The 11,362-nt window shown below is 42.2% G+C and overlaps 1 protein-coding gene across 1 annotated transcript; it reads left to right on the top strand.

Annotated features, from left to right (window-relative positions):
* Positions 1–1,618: 1,618 nt before the first annotated feature.
* On the top strand, positions 1,619–9,058 carry tsr1 (TSR1 ribosome maturation factor). Its single transcript, XM_035622975.2, has 15 exons — positions 1,619–1,772; positions 2,176–2,279; positions 2,365–2,593; positions 3,145–3,279; positions 3,405–3,856; positions 4,181–4,325; positions 4,641–4,825; positions 6,962–7,182; positions 7,270–7,429; positions 7,528–7,638; positions 7,735–7,867; positions 8,113–8,229; positions 8,367–8,507; positions 8,600–8,674; positions 8,777–9,058. The coding sequence occupies exons 1-15, from the start codon at positions 1,655–1,657 to the stop codon at positions 8,953–8,955; spliced, it is 2,505 nt and encodes an 834-aa protein (XP_035478868.2). The 5' UTR covers positions 1,619–1,654; the 3' UTR covers positions 8,956–9,058.
* Positions 9,059–11,362: the final 2,304 nt, after the last annotated feature.

Below are 11,362 nucleotides of genomic sequence, written 5' to 3'. Positions count from 1 at the left end.
GTTCCTCAGGTCTTCATCTGCCAGATGATACCACATGTGACTGGTGCTGCATGTGTGTTGCGCAACTTTGGAGCTTCTCCACAAATAATGAACATCCTGGGGGTGACAGCAGAAAATTAGGGCTGTTCTGCGCCCAAAATAGCCACAACCAAACTGCGCTACAAAAAGAAGAACAGCCTGGTCTTATAAGGCTTTCACTGAAAACCAAATGGGCTCCTAATACCAGGCTGAAATGAATATGCACAATTTACTTATGAAAGGGATGATGATGATAACGACGTCAGTGAGGACAATTAAATCAAATGGATGAAGAAACTTGTTTCATAGGAAACATTACTCATAATAGCAATGTATCATCAATGTTTAATTGCTAAGGAGAGACCTTTTGAATATTCCTGTTATTTGTTTCCTTTCTCTCTTTCACCTGTTCTGATTGTTAATTTTATCTATTAATTTTTTGATTCCAACAATGATCACCCAATACATCTTCTTTAAGGCCACAGCACTCTCCAGTTATAAAAACAAAGGGTACATAGAAGTCGTGTCTTAAGTTACTACAAGAAATATAGTTGAAGATGAGTCATTCCTTCCATTTTTATCTGCAACAGAAAGTGTGTCGCCAGTCTTTTTCTGAACTGAAACCTAGGCAATGATTAGATTACTGCTACTAACAACAATCTTTAAATGAGTAAACAAGCCTGGAGAGTGCTACGGATTAATTGATGGTAGTAAGGTAAGAATTCAGAGATAGTATAGCTGAGAGGAGTTGAAGGCTTTCTTTCAAAAGCAGGGATAAGAGATGTTTGGGGGTAGGAACCATGGCGTATATACACTTGATTAGGATAAAACAATGGGATCCATTAATGATGCTGCTATGATCATTGCACCAGGCGCTCCTTCATTTTTTTTCTCTCTTGCCTCCATCCCTATACTTCTTAGTCTCTCTCCCCTCTTACTCTTTCCAGGTCAAGGGAGGGAGAATGCTTTGTGCTTTTGTGTAAAGAGAGGCTTCTCACCCTGGATAAACTCAAGAATTGCATAATGACAAAAAAGAGGAAGAATCATTTGCACCATTTGAGAAAGATGATTAAATATCAGACAATGACGAAAGACAGGATGAATTCATCGTTTTAGAGGTGGGTTTGTGTAACTCTGGAAATAAACTAACTCATCAACTTCAATATCATTGATGATTATTGTATTTTTTTAAGTGCTGCATTACGAGAAACAACTGATTCTTTTTTTTGATCATGACAATCCAGTCATGAATCCAGTCAAATCCAATCTCTTATCCAGTGATGGAAGAATATAACACTTGACTAAAGTAAAAGTTCTGCATTCAAATATTTACTGTGTAAAGGAATGTATGTATTATCAGAAACAATATGAAGTATTTAAAATAATAATACTTTAATAATTGTTTTTACTGATGAGCAGAATAAACTAGTTTCCGGTTTTCTTATCTTGTGCTTCAAATGTATGCAGTAAACGCACTGATATAATGCAGTATTCAGTCACGTCTGTCTGATGTGCAAACCCTGTCCCACAAATATCAAGACGTTATTTACTCGGGCTTTTATTTTGAAGGAAAAACTCACCGGAAAGTGTGAAGGGCGGAAGTAAAAAAAACCCTGAATGTCCCACATGGCAAAAAATGGCTGCGAATGAGGAAAAACAACAGGGCCACCGATCGGGCACGTACAAACAGAAAAACAAAGGGCATAAACATGGCAAGCACCGGACGAAAGGTGAAATTGAGAGAGAAAACAAAGGTAAGCCACGCTTGATAAGACCGTGTGTTCGATCGGCTGCTGTTAGCTGTGTTGTTAGCTCGTGGCTGTGGTCCCGGCTCTGCGGACACACGTGCTGACTTGTGGGTGGATTGATCTCTCAGCAGAGAAACAGTCTCACTGTGTTCAACTGAGCGAGAATACGGCGTTTTAAATGAATTCAGACTCTTCTGTCATACATGTAGACTCTACATAAAAGATATGATATGATAATGATATCTCACAACTTTACTTGCATGCGTCTTAATCACATCCTGATTATATCAAAATCGAATTATTTAACACTATAAATGCATGTCCCACAGATACACTGTACACTTACTTAATTTACACACAGCAGCTGTAGCCCATTTGTGTTGAACACTTGTGTGGAACTGTCCCACAGGGCGAGTGTCAGTGACGGCCCTGACTAAGAAACAGAGGAAGGAGCACAAGAGGATGGACAGAAGGCACAAAGCCAGCCAGCTACGCAGGAACAAGAAAGACCTGGTAATACCTTGTTTCACATTAAGAATCGGTTGTTCTTGAAATCCTGTGTGGTACTGAAGAGTTTTCATATACCCCCTCTGTCTAGGTGCTGACAGAGAAGCGGCGGCTTGGCAGCAGGGACGGTCCTCCTCATTTGGTTGCTGTGGTGTCCCTCCACGCTGGAGTCGATGCCGGCGCTGTTACCAAGATGCTCTGTGAAGAGGGAGCTGGGGGCATCGTCCACCAGCAGCAGTGCGTCAGTGGCATCGGTGACAGTTTTGGCGTGTTTCTGCCTCGGTTCAAGCAAAGGTTCACCATCCTAAGCCACAGCACAGGTGAGTGTTTAGTGATATGGAGCAGTTGGAGCAGCCAAAAACTTGACTGAGGCAAAAATGAATGAATGCAGTTACATCTTACATGAATAGTGTTGCAAACCTCAGCGATGGGACTAAAACCTGTTTTATGAAAAAAATAAAAATAAAAAGGCACACAAATACTGACCGGTTGTTCACAACATGCAAGAATATAAGAGCCTACAAACTTTATGGAATTACTTCAATCAATAACACCGTATTTCCCTTTTTTTCAAAGCAAGGCGATACTTTATTTAGCCAACAAAAGATGATTCTTTAAAGTTATTCACGTTAGTCTGGAGTTTAAACATATGTACCTCAGGTCACGTAACAAAGGATATAAGACTGTCCATAATTTAAAACAGTAAGACGGCCAGAGACAGTGAAATCAAATGCCACACTGTGCTGCAGTGGCAGCTTACAACAGGTATTTAAAGATCATACCATGGCACATACCTTTGTTGGACTAATTGTGTCAGATGAGCATTTTGTTTTCCCACTCTGAAGCTTGTCTCTGTGTTTCCTTTGTACAGCTGACATGCACTCCCTGCTGGATGTGGCAAAGATTGCAGATAGTCTTGTATTTGTGTTGGACTCGACTGAAGGTTGGGACAGCTATGGAGACTACTGCCTGTCCTGCCTCTTTGCCCAGGGCCTCCCCAGCCATGGTGCGTATATATACCTGAACAAACCGGAGCCTTCAGACTCCACTATTGTCACCGGAATGTTTATTCCCTTTTTCGAACACTTTGTAAACCCTTGTGTTTTCTTTCCATGACTTTGTTCCACGTAGCACTGGTGTGTCAAGGTGTGTCCGATATTCCCGTGAAGAAGAGAGTTGAGTCGAAGAGAGCTTTGTCAAAGATCACAGAGGTCCGTTTCCCTGATGCCCGTCTCTTCCCCCTGGATTCAGAGCAGGATGCCACTCTACTTCTTAGACACCTGGGCACACAGAGACAGAGAAAGCTTGGTTTCCGCTCCAGACGTTCCCATCTTTTGGGTCAGCATGTCACCTTTACACCCAACATCCCTGCTGAGGGTACAACTGGTGGGAACACCGGCCTAGGTGCTCTCTGCGTCTCTGGGTATGTCCGCGGGCGTCCTCTACAGGTTGACAGACTGGTGCACATCAGTGGACATGGAGACTTTCAGCTCAGTCAGATTGATGCACCGTCAGACCCTCTTCCCCTCAACTCAACGTCCAGACCAGCAAAGCTGAGCAAGGGAGGTGACATTGACATGCAGGTAAGAGTTTTTGGTCATTTTGTTGGTAAGAATTGCTGTTGTAGTGTCCTTAAAAAATTTAATGTTTCCTCTCTTCATGATCTAACTTGACAAATATTAATTTGTTATACAAATGTCCAGAATAAGTTTGTTAAATAAGTACTGTAATGTGAATTTGTGAATTTAAGAGAAAGAGCAGAATTTAGATTTTAATTTAAGTATCACATTTTCAGATTGTAGCATAATGTAGCATAAATGAAATGAGTGGCTGACTGTAAGATGACAAAAACAATTCAGGAATGTAAACATGTGAACCGTTTACCCAGTGATCTGTCTCACCCACAGGAGGAAGGTGAAGACGGGGCTCCAGTGCGGGTGCTCATGAAAGCAGACCCATCCTGCAGGGAGAGTCTGCAGACTGAGGCTGAGGTGGACCCCATGGACGGAGAGCAGACGTGGCCGACTGAAACCGAGCTGCTGGAAGCTGAAGGTGCAGAAACATTATAGCATTTTAAAATGATACAGTTGGCAAGATGAAGATACCCTCATCAATGTGATCATATTCATACAAAACAGATTTGATAAACACGTTAGATAGAAAACCTTTGCTCCGATGCTACCTTCAGTTAGTAAAATGAAAAGTTAAATTGTAAATGGAAAATTTATTGCACACAACAGTTTTTTTGGTACTAAACTGGCTTTCTTGATTACATTTTTTTAATAGGCTCATTTATTAATGTAATGAATTTTGCCACAATGAGATAGTAATCTAAATGTTTCTTTGATGCTTCTTTTTGCTGTTTAGAGGCCAGAAAGAACAAACGTGTAATGAAGGTTCCCAAAGGAACATCAGACTACCAGGCTGCGTGGATTGTTGATGAAGACGAGGAAGAGAAAGACGAGACGGATGAAGAAAGCAGTGAGGATGATGATGTTGATGACATGATGGACGAAGCCATGGATGGGGAGGATGACGAGATAAACTCTCAGGTAAACGTTTAAATATTGCAAGCATTTTAAATCTTTATTACAGTTGGTGACGACAGAAAATGAAGTAGGGAGGTGAGTGTGTGTGTGTGTGTCAGTGTAAAACACAAGATGGCAGCATGACATTTGTGGTGAATAAACGGACTGAATAACACTAGTGATTAAAAACATCTGAATAACGGGTTTCAACTAATTACTATATTTATTTTTGTGAAATCAAATTTAAAAAGAAAGTTTTGTGCTTGAATTTAAGGACAAAAAAACAGGACAAAGGTCAAATTAAATTTTCCAATTTCCCAAATTGCCTTTTTCAAATATGTGATATGATATGATTTATATCTGGGCACTATACAAGACTGCAAGACACATGAACATATAAACATGACAAAAAAAAATGCAGTAGAAAAATCACAGCAAAATAATAGGTACACCACTATTGTTATGCCCTGCCCCGAGCAGCCACAAGGACAAAATAAGTCTATGTTAAATTTAAGTAGTTTTATTTACAATATTATTTTTTATAATAAATCAGAATAAGGAGTTTAACTTGACAAGGGCCAACAGACAGAACTGGGGAAGAGACCACAATTTACAAAAGTATCATCATGCTGTATTGAAGAAGACTTGAAACTATAGCTTGAGACCATAAACTCTTCAGGAATATGTTTACTGACGTTATAAATAGTCATTTTCTCATACAGTTCTATGGAAATGACATAATTTTGCAACCTGTGAGTCGCCCTCTGCTGGTGATTCCAGAGAATACAGTCTTCAAGCACTTTTTCCCCGCACCCAGTGACTACATCCATTTAATCTATGGTTCAGCCTGAACACTCTTTTAACAGTTGGTTTGTTCAGCTGCATCTTGTTGTCATAGCAACAGTTTGGCTGTAGTCAACCTGTGGAGAAGCTGTGAAATCTGAGTGTCAGTGGTTCCGGGGCAGGACCAGTGCATACGTGACCCACGGTCAGTGCACCGCGCTGCTGAGCGGCACTGTTTGTTTTGTCTGTCTCTGGGCTGTAGTGCCAGGCTGCTCGCCACAACAATAGTGTTTGGAGCAAGATTCCCAAGAGAAGCCTCCTGTCTTCCTGTCCTGTGAAAAAGGACTTCCTGTCTGGACGGAGGGAGGGGTTGAGAGTTTATTTATTTCCAGTGGCGCTTGAAAAGAAGTCGGGGGAAACTCACCTCATGCAACGGGTTCATTTATGATCTGTAATTGTTATTAGCATGTATTTGATGTCGAGGTTAGCTCACAGGAATACATATTGAGGAGAGGGTAACAATAGGGAAAAGGATGCTTCAAATGATATTGATTATTATTACTGCAGCAAGGATGTTGGAAAGGTTGTGAATCAGCCCCATGCTGAGTGCTTTCCCCTCATGTGTCTGGCTCCTCCTGTAATTTGCCAGTCATGGGAGCACTGTACTGCATGTCTTCTTTGATGATTCATTAATATGTTTAGCATTCAAAGTTGAATTTTTCTACATATCCTAAGGGTTGATGTCTGGATATGCTGGAAGCAGTCGTTTGCAGACACAAAATTTAGATATATGCAAACTAAGGATTAGTTTGGTCTAGAATTCCTTATCACATTCACACATACAGATGCAAATACTGTTCTGAACAGTACACGTCTCCTTAAAACACTTGTGGCTTTTCTTGTGGCTGGGCTGGTCTTGTTTATGTTTGGCTACCATACAATAACTATTTCTATTGTTAGAAATCTCTTTGACTGCGAAAATGTGTTGCCAACATGTGCGTCTGGTCATTGTTTGTGAAATATTGAGGCTGCAATTTTTTTAATTGCAGCCTTTAAGCGGACTGATCTAAATAGCAACTTTTATTGTTCTAAACAGGCAAAGCACTGTGGCACTGTTCTGCTGAATCTGTTTCGTGTCAATGCAGGCCAGTGTGATCAACAGAAAAACTACAGTATTTCTGAGGAAGCCAGTGCTTGATTCTGTATTGGGGGATATTCAAAAACAAGGGAGCAAGCTGCTTCTTTGAACGTCTTCTCAAATGGCCGCTCAAAGATGTTGGATATTTTTGCTGTTTTCTTTTGCTTTTTTTAGACCTCTTCTGTCCACAGGGCTCAGTGCTATATTATATTGATTTGTACTGTATCCTCCCTGCTCAGGACGCTGCTTCATGTGGTTCAGAAGGGGAGGAGGAGGAGGAGGAGGAGGAGGAAGAGGAGGAGGTGTGCCCCTCAGAGCGAACTGGAGCAGATCAGCGCTATGATGAACACATTGATGAGGCTGCAGAAGAAGAAGGCCTGAAACGCTACCGTGAGGCTCGAGCCAATGAAATGTTTCCAGATGAGGTGGACACACCACTGGACTCAGCAGCGAGAATCAGGTCAGTTCTGCTTCTTTTATGTAGGATGAGGAATAAATGTGTGAGTTTGGGTAAGTAAACTCACACAAGTTGCTGTCCTCTGTCTAGGTTCCAGCGCTATAGAGGCCTAAAGAGTTTCCGGTCCTCGCCCTGGGACCCCATGGAGAACCTGCCTCTCAACTACTCTCGCATCTTCCAGTTCCAAAACTTTGATCGCACTCGCCACCGCATACTGGCCGAGGCTGCAGCTGAAGACGAGGGAGCGATGGTAAAAAAGAAATGAATGATTGTCTTCATTTATTAGATGCACTTTTGTTAGATTTTAGAATTGTTGCTTCACCGACTCTCCTGCTCCTCTGGTTTCAGGTGGGCTGGTATGTTACGCTGCACATCATGGACGTGCCTTTTTCTGTGATGGAGAGTGTCCAATCAGGCAAACCTCTGGTGTTGGTGTCCCTCTTGCCCCATGAACAGAAGGTATGATCCACAGTTCTGATTTCGTAACTGTCCACTTGAAACTGGACCGTACACTCATATTTTTATTGACTGTTCTGCCCTCGTAATTGTTCACAGATGTCAGTGATGCACGTCTTGGTGCGGAGGCACCCCAGCAACACAGAGCCGATCAAATCCAAAGAGGAGCTGGTGTTCCACTGTGGTTTTCGGAGGTTCAGGGCCTCTCCAATTTTCTCTCAGCACACCTCAGGTAATTGGAGCAAACATGCCCACATGTTAACCTTAATTTCTTTTGAATGAAACAATAATTCTTAAAATCTCTGCTGCACATGCATTACAGGAACTGAGAGGAACAGGATGAGCTGTTACGTCTATGCAAATATATTAGCAGAATGATTGCCGGTGTGAAGATCTGCAACTGATTTAGCTGCTTGATTTACCGTACAGCAAAAAAATGAATCACTTGGCATTGAACTGAACTCTGCTCTTTCATAGCTGACAAGCATAAGATGGAACGCTTCCTCAGGCCCGATGCCCCCACTGTGGTGTCGGTGTACGCGCCCATCACGTTCTCCCCTGCAGGAGTCCTGCTTTTCAAACAAAAGGATGATGGTGAGATGAAAAGTCCTGCTTATCCTTGAAAACAAGCCTTGATTTTAATCTTCAAACCATCAATTGAATTGAACGATTCACTTGAGTTAAGTCTGAAGTGGTAGTTGAGCTTGCATTCGTGTTGCCATGTCTTCTAGGGATCCAGGACCTGGTGGCTACAGGCAGTGTGCTCAGCTGTGACCCTCGGCGTGTTGTGCTGAAGAGGATTGTAGTGAGCGGACACCCGTTCAAAATTAACAGGCGCTCTGCGGTTGTCCGTTACATGTTCTTTAATCGGGGTGAGAGGACGTTCTTCCACTTTTTCTTAATCCTTGACCTCTCTGTGTTTTTTTGTTCATGTTTATTGGTCTTTTGTTTCTCTCTGTGACAGATGACATCATGTGGTTTAAGCCAGTGGAGCTGCGGACAAAGTGGGGTCGGAGAGGTCACATCAAAGAGGCTTTAGGTGAGAACCCCCCCCCCCCCCCCCAAAAAAAAAGTCAGCTGCTTGATCAGGCAGAGTTTGTAATATATTGTGAATTCTGAATGGCATATATTTTTTTTACAGGAACACACGGTCACATGAAGTGTGTGTTTGATAATCAGCTGCGCTCTCAAGACACTGTCATGATGAATTTGTTCAAGAGAGTTTATCCTCGCTGGACATATGACCCCTATGTGCCCTTATCTTTACCGTGGGTCAAGAGAGAGGTCACCGTGGTGTTGGACGACTCGGACATGGAATAGTGGAGGGACAACATGATAATGCAAGAAAGACAAATGACATGTATTAACAGAAATAATTAACATCAGTGTGTAATGTGTATTAAATAAACCTATTTTGACCTTGTTTAATTGTTCTTCTTGAGCAAGCATATTCCGTTTTGCTTTGAAGCCTATAACTTGCTGCTAAGTCTGTTTTGGCCACTAGATGGCAGTGATGAATAAGTAATATAGTTTCCTCACTTTTTTGTTGAGCAACAGCGTTTGTCTGAAATAGGTAAAAAATGAGTGACTACTGGAGAACAAATAGCCGTGTGCGTTTACAGTGTACTTAATGATTAAACAAATATCAACTGCTGTAACCACAACAACTGGCAGGTCAATAATAGTTTTTACATTAGTTGCATGTCAAGCCCATTACACTGGCAACTCTTTGAAGTCGTGCAGATGTGGCTAAAAGCCTGCATCCACATTAAAACCTACAAACATGGACAAAATCATTATATAGATAATGTTTGTGATATCGAAGGACTTTAATCATGAGAAAAGAACTCCCATATCGTACTTATGAGCAAAAATTCTTGTCCATATTCTCAATAAATAACTTGGCCTTAAAGGTTTTGACAAATAGCAGCTGTCAGGTTCAGTCATTTGTATAATCTTTCATCACAAACATGCCTTAGTGGCTACGAACACTAATGAAGCCCTAATCTTAATACAGTAACAAACAACTCGAAGCACAAAGTGCAAGATATGTTTCTGTTGAAACTATTTCAGTTACATGGCACCACTGACATGATATTAGTGTGAGGGCAAGAGAGAAGAAAAACAGCCTTAAAAGCAATAATTTTCCCCATACCCTGTATTTACAAGTGGTCTATCTAAAATTGTATGTGCATCTAAAAATAGACACACACACACACACACACACACACACACACACACACACACACACACACACACACACACACACACACACACACACACACACACACACACACACACACACACACGGTGGTCTTGCTCTGACCTGATGCCTCCCTTTTAGCTTTAGTCAACACATGCATACACACACACACACACACACACACACACACACACACACAGAGAGATCGTGACCTCTCTGTTGTTTTCAAGCTGAAGCTGAAACGCTCTACAGTTTTGCATCCTCCCCTGCCCTGTGCTTTCTTACTTAGGAAAACACTGATTTATGAATCGCAATATTTATCATAAAACTGAGCTCTTGCATGCTTGCAGCAACATGATTCATTGTGGGGCTCTGCTGGGACTGCAGCATAGAGGCATGCCAATATGTCTGGGAAACCAGAAGGTGAAGACTTTTGCGATGGAGAGGAGAACATGATCCAAGGAACGAAGGGGAGGAAAAGTTCACTCTGTGCATTTTTTATTTGATTACAGTGGAAAAAGATAATGGAATCGGGAAAGACAAAGTTCTCTATTGCCCATGGGGGGCAAGCTGGGAGCTCTGGACAGTTTTGTTGTAACACTCAATTTATTTTCAACTTTTTTTTTGTACACACATTAAGGCAAGGGCACAGTGATGTGTTGAACACATCTTGTTAAGGCTGAGGGAGGGGGGCCACGTGCTCTGCTGGCCAGCAGTTCATGGTAAGGGGAGGGGGAATTCAATACCCCCATGATGGAGAATGCTCTTAAAGTAAAACATGCACTAAAATGGAACTGAATTTACGTAGATGCAAACAGGACATTTTTGTCCTGACTATCAACTTGCAACAGATAAACATTTAGCTGTTTGGGGACCAACTGCAACACGGTAAAGCTGAATCCTCCCGATAAGTGGAGTGTGTGTTTGGCACAAACCACTGTCAGAAGACGTGAACGCTGGTGACTTAGTGCTGTTTGGATCAGGAATGTCTTGTGGTTCCCAGTTCACTGCCACCACACTTAGTTGGCTCCCACTGAAGATATAATGGGTGAGAGATTTTTTTCCGTTGGATGTGGATAAAGAAACAAAAGGAGAGAAAAGGGGGCAGTTAGGGAGTGAGAGATAAGGGACGAGCCAGTGGATGTTCAGCATGAATAAAGCCAGAAGTGGTGGGAGGAAGCAGTCAAAGGAATGCAAATAGGGGGGATGCATGGGGTTTGGAAATTAAAATAAAAAGGTTAGTGGATGAGAGAGAGAGAGAGAGAGAGAGAGAGAGAGAGAGAGAGAGAGAGAGAGAGAGAGAGAGAGAGAGAGAGAGAGAGAGAGAGAGAGAGAGAGAGAGAGAGAGAGAGAGAGAGAGAGAGAGAGAGAGAGAGAGAGAGAGAGAGAGAGTGAGAGTGAAATGGAGGAGTGTGAGAGTCAGAGGCGGTGTGGGCGAGGGAGGAGGAGAGCAAGAGTGGCTGGCGTTTATGGATTGCAGATGTGGCGCTATGGGGTTTTGGCAGGGGCCATGCACGCCTGAAT

Source organism: Scophthalmus maximus, chromosome 11 (genome assembly GCF_022379125.1).
Source record: "Scophthalmus maximus strain ysfricsl-2021 chromosome 11, ASM2237912v1, whole genome shotgun sequence".
NCBI lineage: Eukaryota > Metazoa > Chordata > Actinopteri > Pleuronectiformes > Scophthalmidae > Scophthalmus > Scophthalmus maximus.
The sequence above is the reverse complement of the archived record's forward strand: the minus strand, read 5'-3'. Positions and strand labels throughout refer to the sequence as shown.

Coding starts and splice junctions, on each gene's coding strand:
- tsr1 (XM_035622975.2), top strand. CDS start 1,655: ATGGCTGCGAATGAGGAAAAACAACAGGGCCACCGATCGGGCACGTAC. Junction 2,280..2,364: donor GCAGGAACAAGAAAGACCTG/GTAATACCTTGT, acceptor CCCTCTGTCTAG/GTGCTGACAGAGAAGCGGCG. Junction 7,639..7,734: donor TCTTGCCCCATGAACAGAAG/GTATGATCCACA, acceptor AATTGTTCACAG/ATGTCAGTGATGCACGTCTT.